Source organism: Rhinatrema bivittatum, chromosome 7, assembly GCF_901001135.1.
Source record: "Rhinatrema bivittatum chromosome 7, aRhiBiv1.1, whole genome shotgun sequence".
NCBI lineage: Eukaryota > Metazoa > Chordata > Amphibia > Gymnophiona > Rhinatrematidae > Rhinatrema > Rhinatrema bivittatum.
The window spans coordinates 32,510,157-32,529,270 of NC_042621.1; the positions used below are offsets into that span (position 1 = coordinate 32,510,157).

At 48.1% G+C, this 19,114-nt stretch overlaps 1 protein-coding gene across 1 annotated transcript in view; it reads left to right on the forward strand.

The window, feature by feature from the left end:
* FANCA (FA complementation group A) overlaps positions 1–19,114 on the forward strand; it is a 522,319-nt gene that overhangs the window by 387,492 nt on the left and 115,713 nt on the right. The window contains exons 31-32 of the mRNA XM_029608211.1: positions 9,368–9,458; positions 17,902–18,050. Coding sequence (XP_029464071.1) covers positions 9,368–9,458; positions 17,902–18,050 — 240 coding nt within the window. The remainder of the gene's footprint in view (positions 1–9,367; positions 9,459–17,901; positions 18,051–19,114) is intronic.

Consider the following 19,114-nt stretch of genomic DNA (forward strand, 5'->3'; position numbering starts at 1 on the left):
CCCACTCACAAAGGCCATTAAGGAACTTAAAAAGTATTACAGTGGGCTCTGGTAGAATAAGACCTGTGTTCCGTAGACACACACTGTATCAAGTGCAACAAGTACAAAATGCCTTCTCTGTATTAAATTCTGAAGAAGTCCTTGAGAAAAAGATTGAAATGTTATCGGAAAAGAGAGAAAAAACCCAATGCATACAGAAATTCCAGATCAGAAACCAAAGGAAAAAGCTCACGGTGATGGATGACTCTGTCATCAGAGGCATTAATCTCTTACCTTGCACAAATGCAAAGAGAAAAGTGGATAACAAAACTCAACTAAATAGGTCACAAAAGGAGTCCAGGAACCGCAGTAACCTGAACAAAGAAAGCTGGAAAGCTATGAGCACAAATGCTCGTAGTTTGGGTAATAAAATCCCAGATCTGCAAGCCCTAATGGTGGAGGCGGACTTGGACGTTGTTGCTGTCACGGAAACATGGTTTACGGAATCTCATGACTGGGATTCGGCAATACCAGGCTATAACTTGTTAAGGAAGGACAGAGAGGATAGGAAAGGGGGAGGAGTGGCTCTTTATGTCAGAAACAATATCCAAGCATCTGAGCTGCAAGGAAGATGGGGCAAAGAAAGAAGCACTATGGGCCGACTTAAAAAAAGATGGGGCATCCATTTTTATTGGAGTGGTTTACAGGCCTCCAAACCAAAAGGAAGAGCTGGACAGAGATCTGGTTGAAGACATCCACAGGATAGCAAAGAAAGGAGAAGTGGTGATCGTTGGAGACTTTAATATGCCAGATGTAGACTGGAGAATCCCATCTGCAGAATCTAATAATAGTAGAGAAATAGTAGATGCCCTGCAAGTAGCTTTGTTCAAACAAATGGTAATGGAACCCACGAGAGAAGGAGCTATACTCGACTTAGTGCTCACTAATGGAGATAATGTCTCAGACGTCCAGGTGGGTGCCCACCTCAGCACCAGTGATCATCAAACGGTATGGTTTAACATCACAAAAAGGACACGGAAAAGAAGCACAAAAACCCAAGTTTTGATGTTCAATAACACAGACTTTGATGAAATGGGGAAGTACCTGGAGGAAGAACTAAAAGGCTGGGAAAACGAGAGAGATGTGGATCAACAGTGGACCAATCTAAAAGGAGCAATTACCAAGGCAACTAATCTATATGTTAGAAAAGTAAAGAAAAGCAAAAGAAAAATGAAACCTATCTGGTTTTCAAAGGAGGTGGCTGACAAAATAAAGGCTAAAAGAACAGCGTTCAAGAAATATAAAAGATCCCAAAAGGAGGAGCACAAAGAAGAATATCTGGTAGAACTGAGGGAGACGAAGAAATTAATCAAGATGGCAAAAAGTCAAACGGAAGAGAGGATTGCCAAAGAGGTAAAGAGTGGTAACAAAACATTTTTCAGATACATCAGTGAAAAGAGAAAAGTTCAAAGTGGTATAGTGAAATTGAAAGGTGGAAAGAGACGAAGAAATGGCAGAAATATTAAATGAATACTTCAGTTCTGTGTTCACTAAAGAGGACCCTGGAGAAGGACCGTCACTAGTTAACAAGAAACTGGAGGGGAATGGAGTAGATGTAACTCCATTTACAGTAGAAAATGTATGGGAAGAGCTGGTGAAACTGAAAGTGGACAAAGCCATGGGGCCTGATGAAGTTCATCCCAGAATACTGAGGGAGCTCAGAGATGTGCTGGCGGGTCCGCTGTGTGACCTGTTCAATAGATCCCTAGAAACGGGAGTGGTGCCGAATGATTGGAGGAGAGCGGTGGTGGTCCCGCTTCACAAGAGTGGGAACAGAGAAGAGGCTGGTAACTACAGACCGGTTAGCCTCACTTCGGTGGTGGGAATAGTAATGGAGTCACTGTTGAAAGAGAGAATAGTGAACTATCTACTGTCGGGAGAATTGCTGGACCAGAGGCAGCATGGATTCACCATTGGAAGATCCTGTCAGACAAATCTGATTGACTTTTTTGACTGGGTAACCAAGGAATTGGATCAAGGAAGAGCACTCGATGTCATCTACTTGGACTTCAGCAAAGCTTTTGACACTGTCCCGTACAGGAGACTAGTGAATAAAATGAGAATCTTAGGAGTGAGTGCCGAGGTGGTGGCCTGGATTGCAAACTGGTTGACGGACAGAAGACAATGTGTGATGGTAAATGGAACTCTCTCTGAAGAGAGAGCAGTTTTAAGCAGTGTACCGCAGGGATCGGTGTTGGGACCGGTCCTTTTCAATATCTTTGTGAGCGACATTGCGGAAGGGATAGAAGGTAAGGTATGTCTTTTTGCGGATGACACTAAGATCTGCAACAGAGTGGACACGCCGGAAGGAGTGGAGAGAATGAGACGAGATTTAAGGAAGATGGAAGAGTGGTCGAAGATATGGCAGCTGACATTCAATGCCAAGAAGTGCAGAGTCATGCATATGGGGAGTGGAAATCCGAATGAACTGTATTCGATGGGGGGAGAAAGGCTGATGTGCACGGAGCAGGAGAGAGACCTTGGGGTGATGGTGTCTAATGATCTGAAGTCGGCGAAACAATGTGACAAGGTGATAGCTAAAGCCAGAAGAATGCTGGGCTGCATAGAGAGGAATATCGAGTAAGAAAAGGGAAGTGATTATCCCCTTGTACAGGTCCTTGGTGAGACCTCACCTGGAGTATTGTGTTCAGTTCTGGAGACCGTATCTCCGAAGAGACAGAGACAAGATGGAGGCGGTCCAGAGAAGGGTGACCAAAAAGGTGGAAGGTCTTCATCAAATGACTTATGAGGAGAGATTGAAGAATCTAAATATGTACACCCTGGAGGAAAGGAGGAGCAGAGGTGATATGATACAGACTTTCAGATACTTGAAAGGTTTTAATGATCCAAAGACAACGACAAACCTTTTCCGTAGGAAAAAAATCAGCAGAACCAGGGGTCACGATTTGAAGCTCCAGGGAGGAAGATTCAGAACCAATGTCAGGAAGTATTTCTTCACGGAGAGGGTGGTGGATGCCTGGAATGCCCTTCCGGAGGAAATGGTGAAGACCAGAACTGTGAAGGACTTCAAAGGGGCGTGGGATAAACACTGTGGATCCATAAAATCAAGAGGCCGTCAATAAAGAGTGGGTGGCTCACCAGAATGACGGCTACTGCCTGGAGATAATACCCTTATTCAATAAACATACACATGGTTACTGCGACTCCAACATCGCTCTAAGCTACAACAGCAAGAGGAAATGTGGAAAAAAGGATTCGCACTCACAAAGCGGGGAGTAGCTGGCTTGTTACGGCGGTTACTACCCCAAACCAAATAAGCCTGATACTTCACTTTCAATGCATATCCAGCATAGCTCTCTGCTTCAACGGCAGGGGAGAAGAAAAACTGATACTTCACGCATATCCAGCATAGCTGTCTGCTTCAACGGCAGGGGAGAAGAAAAACTGATACTTCAACCATATCCAGCATAGCTCTCTGCTTCAACGGCAGGGGAGAAGAAAAACAACCAATAAGGGCTGAATAACATATTCTGGGTAAAACAAATAAGCATGGGTGTAGCTTGCTTATTGCGGCGGTTACTACCCCTACTACCCCTAACTAATCAAGCTAGATATTTCACTTGGATGCAGCTCCATCACTGCTCTCTACATTAATGGTGGGGGTGGAAGGGAAATAGAACCAAAGAGCTAAGAGAAACAGATAAGTATGAGAAAAAATGTGTGAAGCTTGCTGGGCAGACTGGATGGGCCGTTTGGTCTTCTTCTGCCGTCATTTCTATGTTTCTATGTTTCTATAGGTCAGCAGGTGAAATGGTCCATAAATCACTTGGAAACAAGGGCAGTACGTTTGGCGGCAACAGTGGCTTACATCAATCGTCAGGGGGGACCAAAAGTCGTCTAGTGGCCTCAGAGGTCGACTGGCTGATGGTCTGGGCGGAACGCCATCTGGTCTGCCTGGCAGCATCTCACATAGCCGGGGTCAACAACGTTCAGGTGGATTTTCTTAGTCGCCAGCACCTAGATCCCGGAGCGTGGGAACTGTCCGAGGAGGCGATGCATCTCGTGACTCGTCGGTGGGGCGTGCCTCGCCTGGACTTGATGGCAACTCAGAGAAATGCGAAGGCGGCTCGGTTCTTCAGTCGCAGGAGGGAGCATGGGGCAGAAGGAGTGGATGCTCTAGTCCTCCCATGGCCTCGTGACATTCTGCTTTACGTCTTTCCTCCCTGGTCGTTGGTGGGCAAGGTCTTACGAAGGATAGAGGCTCACACAGGGTCAGTCATTCTCATGGCCCCGGCGTGGCCACGCAGGCCATGGTTCGCAGATCTTATCAACTTAGCAGTCCGGCTCAGTCATCTACCGAATCTTCTTTGACAAGGTCCAGTATTTTTCGATCGGGTGGATCGCTTTTGTCTAGCGGCCTGGCTTATGAGAGGAGGCAGTTGAGGAAGAAAGGTTATCCTGATTCGGTTATTTCCACCCTCCTGCAGGCGCGGAAGACGTCTACTTCGCTTGCCTATGTTCGTGTCTGGAAGGTTTTTGATGCCTGGTGTAGCGGGTTGAATCTGTCCCCGCGTCATGCCTCTATTGTTCATATTCTGGCATTCTTACAGGAGGGTCTGAAGAAAGGCTTGGCTTGCGGTTCTCTCAGAGTGCAGGTAGTGGCCCTGGGATGTTTGCGGGGGAAGCTTGACGGGATATCTCTTGCAGCTCATCCGGATGTGTCATGTTTCCTGAAGGGCGCTAAACATTTGAACCCTCCAGTTAGACCAGAGTGTCCTTCTTGGAGTTTGAATCTGGCTCTCCGTGGATTGTGCGGTCTTCCCTTTGAGCCTCTCAAACGGGCCACTTTGAAAGACCTGACTCTCAAGGCGATTTTCTTGGTGGCTATCACTTCGGCAAGGCGAATATCGGAGTTTCAAATGTTGTCCTGTCGGGAACCTTTTCTCCGGATTTCGGAGTCAGGAGTGTCTCTTAGAACGGTGCCTTCATTCATGTATCAGGGTTTCACTTGAATCAGACCGTGGAGTTGCCTGCTTTCACGGATTTGGATCATGATTCTCCTCAGGCTTGCGACTTGCGAAGATTAGATGTGCGGTGGATTCTGCTTCGCTATTTGGAGGTGACCAATGTTTTTCGGTTGTCTGACCATCTGTTTGTCTTATGGAGTGGTCCTAAGAAAGGACAGAAGGCAACCAAGGCCACTATTGCCCGATGGTTGAAGGACGCCATATCTTCGACATATATATGTCTTGGGTGCGCCATACCGGACGGTTTGAAGGCGCATTCAATCAGATCTCAGGCGGTGTCTTGGGCGGAGAGCCAGTTTGTTTCACTGCAGGAGATTTGCAGAGGCTACCTGGAAATCTTTACATACTTTTGCTAAGCATTACCGTTTGGACGTCCGTGATCTGGATGTCGACTGCTTCAGCAGCAGTGTTCTTCGAAAGGGATTCTCCAGGTCCCACCCTACTTAGGGCAGCTTGGGTACATCCCAGCGGTCTGGACTGATCTGGTACATACATGGATCAGTCCAGATGCCTGCCCATGGAGCCTGGAGTCTGTTCAGTCTCGTTTTTTTCATTCTGCAGAATACTTTACAGTGGACAGCATTCAAGTTTCATATGGAAGTACTCCCTCCATGTACATAAGTTATGCAGTTTTCATTAGGCAGTTTGATATAGCCATTGGTTCTTGGGGTTTTATGATATATTTCATTCTGCTATGGTATGGATTATACTGAAGGAGTCACAACCCAGCGGTCTGGACTGATCCTTAGTACTACAGGAACGAAAATTAGCAGGTAAAAACCAATTTTCCTTTCCTGTTGGTACCCCAGATCAGTCCTGATAAGTGGGTTTTTCATCCATACCAGCAGATGGAGGCAGAGAACAAAAACTTTGAGACACTGCTAACTTGTTTCCCCGAAAATAAACCCTGCCCAGAAAATAAGCCCTAGCTTGAGTTTTCATGATTTTTGGAGTGAGCTTGAAATATAAGCCCTACTCCAAAAATAAGCCCTAGGCCCGCCACGGGAAATCTGGAGGCCGATCACCCAGGTCAGCAGGCGAAATGGTCCATAAATCGCTTGGAAACCAGGGCAGTATGTCTGGCGTTGCGCAGTTTTCTCCCCCTGGTGAGCCATCGCTTGGTACAGGTTTTGTCTGACAATGCGACAACGGTGGCTTACATCAATCGTCAGGGGGGAACCAAAAGTTGTCTAGTGGCCTCAATGATAGCCCGGGTGTCCCGGGACCCCCGATAGCCAGGGGACTAGCTTCCTCAGCGGTCCCGAAGCCTCCCTCTGGGTGACCGCTGGCTCAGGGAAGTGTCCCCTTTGGGGAAGTTTTGTTCTTATAGATTTCATTAAGTTGGAAAAAAAAAAAGAAATTTTTCCTAGCGTGTAGCAGATGGACTCAGGACCAATGGGTATAGTGTACTCCTGATAGCAGTTGGAGACGGATCAGATTTCAATCTGACGTCAGCCTCTAGTACATATACCCCTCCTGGAAGTGCAGCTCTTCAGTATTTTCCGTCTCCATAGCAGTTAGGGGCTACCTGCATGCTCTCACAGCGTTAGAACAAATTCAACAGAGAAACCCCAAAATCAGAAGAAAACCTACCTCTACAGGTGAGCCCCGCTCTCCTGCGGTGATACCCTCGGGTCCCTCCCCCAGTTGAGAATTTCTGAGGTGATTTCCGTGGTCCCTCAGAGGTAAGCCTCGGTCCAGCGGCCGATCCGCAGCGGGGACCTAGCCCCCGATCTCGGGCGCGGCTGAGAGGCAGCGGGTGCATCCTCGAGCACGGCGGTGAAGGTATTTGCCCTCTCCCCCTGCAGCCAGAAATGAAACCGGGAAGCGCCGAAGACAAGGTAAGGTAGAAATCTTCTTCATAGACTCCGGTTTCCGAGGTTCGAGGAGTCGCACAGGTCACCGGCCGGGACCAGTGCCGCCGGGTTGATCCGCCCTAACAGGGCCAGGCCCCGGCTAGATCCAAGGGTCCTCCCATGTGGAGACCCTCCGAGGTGGTCGCCATATTGCCCGCGTGGTTGCTGACGCCATCTTGGCCCTATTCGCCGCTCTGTCCACCGTCTCGATCCGAGCGCACAAGGTTAGCTAGGTGCATAAAATACATGTGCGCATAAAGTTACACGCACGAGTGCCGTGCGCATAAGTTATACGCGCATCGCGCGCCTACCGGGCTGGGCTCATACCTTCGACTTGGGCGCACACCTGCTCGCACAACCTGCACGCACATCTTAGGTGCACCGGAGTGCATAAAGATTTACGCGCCTATACCCATGGCACCACTGGAAACGGAGATCAAGGCTCAAGGCTTCTGCCCAGCATGCCTCACAAAACGAAGAGGCCAACGCCCTGTGCGTTCAGTGCGAGGAGGCCCTGGGAGTCCAGGGCCAGCCCCACTCAGGACCGAGTACTAGCTCCTCAGTGAGTACCCCGGACCTAGCAAATTCCAGCGGGACACCCCCTCAAACTGGGACCCCCAGGGACACGGCGCCCCTTAGCTTGGACCCAGCGTCTATCTCATGGGTGGAATTCTTCAAAGGCCTACACACCTTCGTTCACATGCAGACAGAGCCTCCGGCTAAACAGCCGCAGCCTCCATCAGAAGACATTTATGCCCCTCTTATCTTGACAAGTCTGGCAGGCAGGATTCGGCCAGTTTGTTCTTCGTAATTTGTTTCCAATTTAATACCCAGCATCCTACCTACGACCCACTATGAAATTCAGGCACCCCTATTGTTGTGCTGTTGCACGTCGTTGGGTGCTTTTGGTTCACTCTATTCGGGCATCTGTAGCTCGCTATTCACCCATATGTGAGGACTACCATCCTGCTTCTCCTGGGAGAAAGCAGTTGCTTTCCTGTAACAGGTGTTCTCCCAGGACAGCAGGATGTTAGTCCTCACTAAATCCGCCCGCCACCCCGCGGAGTTGGGTTCGCTTGCGTTTTATTTTTCGCTCGTGCGTTTGCTACAAGTGAGACTGAAGGGGGACCCCTGCTGGATGCAGGGTTAGTGGCATGCTGGGCATGCTCAGTGTGCCAGTCAAAGTTCTAGAAACTTTGACAAAAGTGTTCTGTGATGGGGCTCCATCCTGATGTTGTCACCCATATGTGAGGACTAACCATCCTGCTCTCCTGGGAGAACACCTGTTACAGGTATGCAACTCTGCTTTTTTCCCTGCACGATGTCTGCAGCAATACTGTTTCCCGCCCATGTGGGTCCCTAGGGACTACACTGCGTTTGCGAGAATGGCAGAATAGCCTCTGGTAAAGGCTTGCAAGGCTTGTGGTGTGTGGTCCGCCTACTTGGATTCCCTCTCCCTGTGCACTTCTTGTCCTGCGGGGGGGGGGGCTCTTCTAAAGGGCTAAAGCCAAAGAAGGCCGCCCATGTGGCAGCTTCGGGGGCTGGTTCCAGGGACAGGTCTCCTGCGGCTTCAGCTGCAACTACCAGGAAGGAGTCCCAGGATGATCCCCCTCAGCTGTCTCCCATGGTGCGGGAATCGGTTCAGGGAGACATAAGGGACACGAGTTGGATTCCAGCAATGAGACGGGTCCGGGTGGTTTTTCGCCCAAGTTCGTACTCCTCATGCATGAGACCTTCTTGGCCAGGAAATCGGCGAAGCGCAAACCCCACGAGGAAAGTTAAGGGATCCTGAAATGCCCCAAATTGGTGCCTACTCTCGGGTTGCACGTGCTACCATGGCCCCGGGGATCTCGACAATTCGGGTGACCTGCAGATGAAGAAATCCTTTGTGGTTTGGGAAGTAGACATCTTGGCTTGGGTACAGGTCAATACTGAGGGACTGCAGGTGGCACTCTCTTGTTATGTAGCAATTCCTGAAAAGTTTTTATTCTTTGCCTCCATCTGCTGGTAGGGATGCAAAGCCCACTTGTCTGGACTGATCTCTAGTATTCCAGGAACAAAAATTAGCAGGTAAGAACCAATTTTCCTATGTCTTTGTTGTAGGTTTAATGTTCTTATGAAATTAAAAAAAAAAAAATCATATGTCCCAAAATGTGATAAACATGCATCCTGGTTCCTGTATCATTTTTGTAGCCCTTTTCTAAACCTCTTCTGTCCTTTTCATTTAGTGCTCTGCCTATGAGAACAGCTGTGCATTAGGTCTATATGATGAGATGTGTGGCATTGGGGCTGCTTTGCATTGGATCTGGGTGGTGGGAGCTGAGAGCCGCTCTGCGTAGGGTTAGAAAGGTGGGGGCTCTGAGATGGAGGACAGTTGTTACTTTGAAATGTAATTTTGAAATCCTGGTAGCAGGGTTTCTGAGTTCTGTATTATTCCACAAAGCTGCTGTTGTCATTCTAAGTGCTGACATATTCTCACTTCAGGTGTGAAAGGAAATCCATGAGCTTGCTGGAGGAACCAGAATATTCCCGTCAGCACAGGACAGGCAGTACAGACATCCTCTGCATGTTACAGGTAAGTTAGATGTGTAACAACTTGTTACTCACTCTCAATAAGTGGATGTGTGAGTGAGTGTGGGTGTGGTGGCTGGGTTGTTCTGGGAAGGGCTGTGGATATATGCAAAGATTGTAAATTAGTAGCGACAAGATGGAAACATTTGCGGTTAAAATAATTTTATAAATACATAATTTCTAGTTAATTTTTGTTTCACTAAAGATGTTTACAGAATCAAAACTTCAGGGAAGAATAAAGATTGAGAGGAAGAAGGGGGAGGGAGGTATTCCTCCCTGGGCTTGGTATACTCCACATCACGTCCTCGCCGCCTCCTCCCCCACTCCTCTCCCCCAAACTCCTTCCCTTCTATACACCATTTCTTACACCCTGTGAAGTATGCACCCATCCCTGGCATTGCTTCCCTCCTTCATATACTTCCCTGGTGCTGATTCTTTCTCTCATTATGCACACTGAGCTGATCCCCTGGCACCAATTTCCTATCTCACACAGATCTCTATAAAAATGTAAATCACAGATTACATTGTGAGGGATGTCTGTAAATATCTAACTCACAGATCCCACTGTGAGGGATATACCAAGTACTTGTGACAATTTTTGGAGATAGAATGCTTGGCTTATAGGACCTTGATGTGCCCAGAATGATAATTCTTACTTCCTCTGCATTCTGGCAGGTTAATCCCTGTCAGTGGCTTATGCACCTCTGCCAGCAGATGGAGATGGAGCAAAAGCTGACATCACGGATATATAGTCCTGTCCCGACATCAGCCTCCCAGTATTCTCCATCTTCAGCAGATGGTGGACATGCATTTCCCTTTGGGGGATTGCCTGTGAGTAAAAAAATAAATAAATAAAAAAAGAAAGAGAGGAGAAATCAGAAGACATTTATTTCCCTGTATGTACCTGGATCAGTCCAGACAGTGGGTTATGTCCCCAATCCAGCAGATGGAGTCAGCCAAAGCTTCGAGGGGGCGTCACCATAAGTACTACTACCCCCTCTGCAGGAGTTCAGTATCTTCTGACTCCAGCAGATGCGAGTAGTAGAATCTGGGTTGCTCCAGATTGCCTGAAACCATTTCTTACAGTGATTACTTGTCTTCTCTGTTTTTCTCTCACTGTTTCTGTTGGATCAAGTTTGCTTTATTTAAAAAAAAAAAAAAAAAAAAAAGTTAAAGAGGGTTCAATTTGGGACGGCGTGACTTCCCTCTGCGTTGTCTCTCACTCTCTTTCTCTCTCGGTGCTAGCTGTAACTTGTGAACCGGGGTAAGTGCATTCTTCTGTGTTTCTCTTTGCAGCTGATTTTGCTCGCGGCTGCTTCGGCTTCGCCGCGTTTTTCTCCCTCACCAGCAGCCATTTTGCCGGTTCCTCGTGGGCTGCGGAGGTGAGCGGGGAGATCTTCGTTGGCGGGTTGTGAGGCCAGGAGGGCCCCCCCGCGGCACCGTTCATCGGCGGGCAGTGCAGGCCGCTCGGGCCCCCCCGCGACACCGTTCTTCATCGGCGGGCAGTGCAGGCCGCTCGGGCCCCCCCCGCGGAACCGTTCTTCATCGGCGGGCAGTGCAGGCCTCTCGGGCCCCCCCGCGGCACCGTTCTTCATCGGCGGGCAGTGCAGGCCGCTCGAGCCCCCCGCGCCGGCGTTTTTCCTTCGCGGCCCCCCCCCCGAGGCATTTCGTTTATTTTGCCTGTCTCCTCCGTTGCCAGCAGTGCTCACGATGCCGCGGCCAGCACGTTGCTCGACCTGCGGTGAGCCGGGATCGCGGATTGCCCGTGAAGGGATCTGTGCTCGGTGCCTCCCCGGGGGGGAGGGCCCATCGCAGTCCCTTGTTGAGGTTTCCAGTTCAGTTTTCATTGGCATGTTTCTATTTATATTTTATGGTGTTAGGTGAGGATCTGAACGTGTGACTGAGGTGAGGTATTCTGCTGGTGTGTAGTTTCTGTGTAGGACTCTATAGCAGCCTGGCTTGGTCTGTTTTCCTAATAGGAGGAGTATTGGAATTTTACGGCCTGGTGTAATATTTTCAGTTTTGCCTTGTAAGTTTGAGTACTGGAAACTGGCACTGTTTTGGTAAGGGATGGTTGTGCAATTTCTGTTCAGAAAGAGTACTTATCTTTCCCTTGTGTCATTCTTAACAATAAAAATAATACTGGGGCTTTATTTTTTATTTCCGCCATGAATTGTAATGAGCAGTGTGTCACAGATGTGAGCATGGTCTATCAGGTGTGTCACGATAGGAAAAAGGTTGAGAACCACTGCTTTCCCTGTGCGTACCCGGATCAGTCCAGACCATGGGTTAAGCCCCCGTTCCAGCAGGTGGAGACAGACCAGAATTCTGAGGCATGCCCATATAAGAACAGAACCTACCCAGGAACCCTCAGTATTCGTCTGTCTCCAGTAGTTGGAACATCTCACCCTCGGTTCCCTGTTTAGCTTGCCCTCTGGGTTTTCTTTCTTCTTTCTTAAGGGCAAGCTCACGCAAGTACTCTTTATTTTGCTTTCTTTAATAAAAAAACCCCACAAAAGTTTTTCCTCTGTCTGTGTTAGGGTAGACACTTTTGTCTCCCTCGCTCTTGGAGTTCCTAGGGGGGCTTTGCCCCTTGATATTTATCAGCCTAGGTTCCCTTCCCGGTGACCTGTGTGGGTGATACTGGTGGTGCCAGTCCCTCTTCCCTCTGCTGCCGTGCCCCGAGTGGTCTATTCCTCGGATGTGCCTTTCAGGGATGATTTACATTCCCCTGACTCTGTGAGGAACTAAAACTTTTTTGTTACCTTTTTCCACAGAGCTTTATTCATACAGTTCTTCTACAAAAAAAACCCAAAAACGAATAGAGAATACATATAAAATTGAAAGGTTTTTAACCTTAAGACAGCAGTTTTATTATTTGAGGAGAGAGCGGGTTCAATCTCCCGCCTAACTCCTCTGGGGCTCCCGGCTCAGCTGTTCTTGATTGTATCGCGGCTTCTGCCTCATGCTGCGGCCATTTTGCTGCACTGCTTGTGGAGAGTCGGCCTCCCGACTCTCCTGTGAAGGGGTTTGTTCTCGGTGCCTTTCGGGGGGGGTGAAGGTCCCTCTCTCGAACCGCCAGCAAATAAGCCTCGGAGAAGAACCCCCCGCCGTGCTGCCAAGTCTTTTTCGTCCCGGCTGTGGCGGCCATGTTGGATTTTTCTCTTCCTGCTTCTCCAGGAGCAGAGGACTCGAATCTTTCACTTTTTGCGCCCGATTTGAGCCCGGTTCGCTCTCGGGGTGCTGTCTCTGACCCCCCTCCCCCCCCCCCCCCCCCCCCCCCCCGCAAAAGGTTCGGCCCGGGCCCGTTTTTCTTCGGATTTTGTACTTTTAATGCATGAATCATATCTGGCCAGTCTGCAAAGGGATATGGACCCCCCTCCTGTTGTTTCCCCCCCTCCAATTCCTCCTAGGCCTTCCTCTGAGGAGGTTTTGGACCCTCAGGGCCCTGTTAGGGTTCGCGTGGTCCAGGGGGCCCCCCCTCCCGCCGCGGACCCACCTCCCCCGCCTTCTTTGGACCCTCACGATGTTGGGGATGATGATGATTCTACTCCCCCTCCCCTAGAGGGTGATGATCCGCATGTTCTGCGTTTATTTAGGTGGGAAGAATTGGAGCCTCTTATTCCCTTTGTTCTTCAAGAATTGGGAATTGACCCCCCCAGAGGATTCTGTGGCTGCAGCTATGACTCCAAACGCGGACCCGGTCCTGGCGGGACTTAGGGCCTTACCGCATTCTTTCCCTTTTCATCCTACTGACCGCTTGCTGCTCCTCAGGGAATGGGAGTCTCCTGAGTCTGGACTTCGTGTTGGGAGAGCTATGGATAAGCTATACCCATTCCCTGAGGACATGTTAAAAATTCCCAAGGTGGATTCGTCTGTCACTGCTGTGACAAAGCTCACTACCATCCCAGTGGTGGGTTCGACAGCTTTACGGGATATACAAGACCATAAGCTTGAATTTTATTTAAAGCGCATTTTTGAAGTCTTAGCTCTTGGTGTCCGGGCGACAATTTACAGCAGTCTCATGCAGCGGGCAAGCCTTAGGTGGATGAAGCAGTTACTCAGCACCCAGGACCTCCCGTCTGCACAGGCTGAGCAAGCTGAACGTTTGGAGGGTGCTATTGCTTATGGGGCGGATGCTCTGTATGATTTGCTTCGGGCCCAAGCTAAAGCTATGGTTTCAGCGGTATCTGCCAGACGTCTTCTCTGGTTGCACAATTGGTCTGCTGATGCTTCCTCTAAGGCTCAGTTGGGCAATCTTCCCTTTAAGTGCAAGTTGCTTTATGGTGAGGACCTGGAACAGCTTATTAAGTCCTTGGGTGAAAACAAGGTCCATAAGCTGCCAGAGGACCATCCCAAACAGTCGACGTCTTTTGTCCTGACTCGTTCTCGCTTCAGGGGGAATCGCCGTTATGTCAACAGAGCCCGTGGTTCTTTTCCCAGGGGAGGAGTATCCAGCTCTCAGTCTTGGTCCCATTCCTTTTGTGGACGTCGTGGTTTCCGAGCCGGCCATCAGCAGTCCACTTCCTCTAAGTCAACCCCACAATGAAATTCGGCCGGTCCATTCCTCCGCACGAAACTTAGGTGGGCGTCTTTCCATGTTTCTCGAGGAGTGGGCCAAAATCACTTCCAACCTCTGGGTCCTCGATGTGATAGAGCACAGCTACGCATTAGATTTTGCCAGACACCTGCTGGATCTCTACATCGTTTCCCCTTGCAGCCGTTCCAAGCGGCCTGCGGTTTGCCACACCTTGTTTAATCTTCAGGAATTGGGGGCAATCGTTCCGGTTCCAGTTCATGAAAGGGGCACCGGCCAATATTCAATTTACTTCGTTGTTCCCAAAAAGAACGATTCGTTCCGTCCCATTCTGGATCTCAAAAGGGTCAATCAGGCCCTCAAGGTTCCCCGTTTCAAGATGGAAACCCTGCGGGCGGTGATAGCAGCGGTTCGTCCCGGGGAATTCCTCGCTTCTTTGGATCTGAAGGAGGCTTATTTTCACATCCCCATTCGTCAAGAACATCAGAAATTCCTTCGTTTTCAGATTCTAGGGCAGCACTTCCAGTTTCGGGCTCTCCCGTTCAGTCTCGCCACAGCTCCCTGCATCTTTACAAAGATCATGGTGGTCGTTGCAGCAGCTCTTCGCCGGGAAGGAATTCTGGTCCATCCTTACCTGGACGACTGGTTGATAAGGGCCAAGTCCACCACTCTCTGCTCTCTTGCGGTAGACAGGGTTTTAGCCCTTCTCACGTCTCTCGGCTGGATAGTCAATTTCTCCAAAAGCACTCTTCAACCCTCTCTACAACTAGAATTACTGGGCACCCTTTTCAACACTCGGGTCGGGAAAGTTTTTCTTTTGGACTCACGAACACTCAACTTGATCAATCAGTTGAACACTTTCATCACTCTCCCGCTTCCCACGGTGTGGGATTACCTCCAGGTTCTAGGAACCATGGCTTCCACGATCGATCTCGTTCCTTGGGCGTTTGCTCATATGCGTCCTTTACAAACAGCTTTGTTGTCCCGTTGGAAGCCAATATCCGAGGAATATCAGGAGATTCTCCCTCTTTCCTCCTCTACCATCGCCAGCATATAATGGTTGTTTTCCCCGGCTCACCTTCTCAAGGGAATGCCTCTTTTGACTCCCTCTTGGGTCATAGTAACGACGGACACCAGCCTCTCCGGTTGGGGGGCTGTCTGTCAATCTCAAACGACTCAAGGGTTCTGGTCCCCTTCCCAATCTCGATGGCACATCAATCGCTTAGAAGCCCGAGCGGTTCGTCTGGCCCTCAAGTTTTTTCTTCCTCTGATTCGTCACAAAGCTGTCCGAGTACTATCAGACAATTCCACCACCGTAGCTTACATAAACCGACAGGGCGGAACTCGGAGTCGTCTGATGGCGTTAGAGACCAGCAAGCTTTTTCTTTGGGCAGAGAGACACTTGGATCGTCTGGCGGCTTCCCACATAGCGGGGAGAGAGAATGTTCAAGCAGACTTCCTCAGTCGTCAGCATCTCGATCCCAGCGAGTGGGAGTTATCGGATGTAGCGATGGATCTAATTGTTCGCAGGTGGGGTCCCCCTCACCTAGACCTCATGGCAACGCTAGCCAACGCAAAGGCTCCACGGTTCTTCAGCCGGTGGAGGGAGCATTGTTCAGAAGGGGTGGACGCTCTAGTTCTTCCCTGGCCCTCCGATGTTCTTCTCTACGTGTTCCCTCCGTGGCCGTTGGTGGGGAAAGTCCTTCGGATAATAGAGCTCCATTGCAGTCCGCTCATTCTCGTGGCTCCAGAATGACCTCGAAGACCATGGTTCGCGGACCTGGTGAATCTCTCGGTGGACGGTCCTCTTCGTCTCGGTCATCTGCCCCATCTTCTGTGCCAGGGTCCCTTATTTTCCGATCAGGCGGATCACTTCTGTCTAGCGGCATGGCTTTTGAAAGGAGACGGTTGAGACGCCGAGGATATAAAGATGAAGTTATTGCCACCCTTCTCAGGGCTCGTAAGCAATCAACTTCCATTACTTATGTTAGGATTTGGAAGGTTTTTGAAGATGTATGTGAAGAGTTGGGTGTTTCGACTCGCTCGCCCTCTGTGGCTGTCTTACTTTCTTTTCTTCAGCGTGGTCTCTCCAAAGGTCTCTCGGTGAGCTCTCTGCGTGTTCAGGTTTCTGCTCTTGGTTCTCTTTTAGGCACCATCGAAGGTCGTCCGGTCGCCTCTCATCCTGATGATGTTCGTTTTCTTAGAGGCGCTAAACATCTGAACCCGCCTGTTCGGTCTATTTGTCCTTCGTGGAATTTAAACTTGGTGCTTTGTGCTCTTTGTTCGGCTCCGTTCGAACCTCTTCGTCGTGCCACTCTTAAGGACTTGATTCTTAAAACTGTTTTTCTGGTTGCTATCTCTTCTGCCAGGAGAATTTCCGAGCTTCAAGCTCTATCCTGTAGGGATCCTTTTCTGCGTTTTTCGGATTCCGGTGTTTCTCTAAAGACTGTTCCTTCCTTTTTACCTAAGGTTGTTTCATCTTTTCATATTAACCAGTCTGTTGAACTTCCCGCTTTTTCACCGGAGGAGATCTCTGCCTCTGGTGGTAGCGATCTCCGTCTCGATCTCAAAAGGATCTTGTTGCACTATCTTGAAGTTACCAATGACTTTCGTCTTTCTGATCATTTGTTTGTCCTGTGGAGTGGACCCAACAAAGGTAAGCATGCTTCTAAAGCTACTATTGCTCGCTGGTTGAAGGAGGCGATTTCCTCAGCCTACATTTGCAAGGGCAGGCCAGTTCCTGAAGGTCTAAAAGCCCATTCTTTGCATTCTCAGGCGACTTCTTGGGCGGAGTCTCAATCTGTGTCATCTCAGGAAATTTGTAGGGCGGCTACTTGGAAATCTCTTCATACTTTTGCTCGTCATTACCGCCTCGACGTTCAGGCTCCAGTTTTTGGTTCCTTTGGTCGACAGGTTCTTCGAGCGGGATTGTCTGGATCCCACCCTTTGTAGGGAAGCTTTGGGACATCCCATGGTCTGGACTGATCCGGGTACGTACAGGGAAAGGAAAATTAGTTCTTACCTGATAATTTTCGTTCCTGTAGTACCACGGATCAGTCCAGACACCCGCCCGTTCTTCTCTTATCCACTCGATTTCATTCCTGTTGTTTTCTTCCTTTCTAGTTTTTCCTTCTTACAGGAATTTTTGTCTTTTTCTTTGTCTCCTGCATCATATGTTTCTGAAATTTACTGTTAAGGCACCGGAAGCATCTTTATGATGATCAGGGGTAGTTGTACAAGAGCGCTTAGTTACACAGTTTTTTGTCCCAATTGTTGGGTTATTTGGATATTTATATTATATTTATTACTTATTCTGGTACTTACTTGATCTTATACCTTTCTGCTTTGACAATAGTTATACTGAGGGTTTCTGGGTAGGTTCTGTCCTTATAAGGGCTAGCCTCAGAATTCTGGTCTGTCTCCACCTGCTGGAACAGGGGCTTAACCCATGGTCTGGACTGATCCGTGGTACTACAGGAACAAAAATTATCAGGTAAGAACTAATTTTCCTTTAGTGCATATGTTACTACTTTTGTCTGAACTCACGTGTTCTTGTTGGGTTGGAAGCATGAATGGTTGGTTGTTAATAATAATGTGCAAGTATAATCAGTTTGGCTTTTCCAGATAGTTCTGGCAGGCTGATGTCAGGGCAGGACTATACATCTGTAACATCAGCTTTTGCTTCATCTCCATCTGCTGGCAGAAGTGCATAACCCACTGGTGAGGATTGACCTGCCCTCATTAGAGGAAAGGAAATTATCAGGTAAGTAGAAATTTCTCCTTAGGTCCCTTCCCTCAGATATCATTTTGGGTGATTTATTGAAATCTGTAAAATGATTAATATTATGAAATAAATAAATATTAGAAGTATTTCTGATTGTTTGTCACTTGGCTACTTGTTCTCCTCCAGGAAATGATAGTTGATTTGGAGCTGGCTTCTCCTCACGCCACTAGTCAATTTCTGTTTCGAGTTTTTAAGGAACGGCTGCAGGCCATTGGAGCTGGCTCAGCAGTGGGGGATCAGCTCCTCATACAGCAAGAATTGCTGAATTGTAACTGGTAAGAGAACAATTTATTTATTTATTTATTTGGAACTTTTATATACCGACATTCATGTGCAAAATTACAAATCACATCTGTTTACAGTGAAACGATATATATAGAAACATATAGAAACATAGAAATGACGGCAGAAGAAGACCAAATGGCCCATCCAGTCTGCCCAGCAAGCTTTCACACATTTTTTCTCTCATACTTATCTGTTTCTCTTAGCTCTTGGTTCTATTTCCCTTCCACCCCCACCTTTAATGTAGAGAGCAGTGATGGAGCTGCATCCAAGTGAAATATCTAGCTTGATTAGTTAGGGGTAGTAGCCGCCGCAATAAGCAAGCTACACCCATGCTTATTTGTTTTACCCAGACTATGTTGTACAGCCCTTATTGGTTGTTTTTCTTCTCCCCTGCCGTTGAAGCAGGGAGCTATGCTGGATATGCGTGAAGTATCAGTTTTCTTTTTTTCTCCCCTGCCGTTGAAGCAGAGAGCTATGCTGGATATGCGTGAAGTATCAGTCTTCTCCCATAAAAGCAAACGAATAAAAATAAAATAAAGTAAAAAATAAAATAAAATAAAAAAAATAAAACAGAATAGAATAAAATTAAAATAAAATAAAAGCAAACGAATAAAAATAAAATAAAATAAAAAGAATAAAAGCAAACGAATGCATTACATCAAACAAAGGGATACATGTAACTGGGATCAAGGTTATAAATAAATACTAAGCTCTTCAAGATAGCAAGAAACTAGAAATGCACAGTATCACATATCCAGGATACATAACAAGGGATCAAAGCTAACTATGATAAAAAAAAAGGAATCTAGAAGGAACAAAACAGAAGAAACTGGGTGAGAATGGACCAATGGGTAAACATCCCGGGGGGATGGGATAAAGGTGGAGACAATAGGCCAAAGGATGAAGACAAATACATGGCAGGTAGAAAGATGCATAACTTGCCTACAAAGTTATGCCTAGTTCAGAGAAAGAAAAGCTAACTAAAAACTAGTCCAGTTATTAGAGGGAGAGATGGATGGATCATGTGAGTTAAGGAAAAGCTTGACAGAACAGC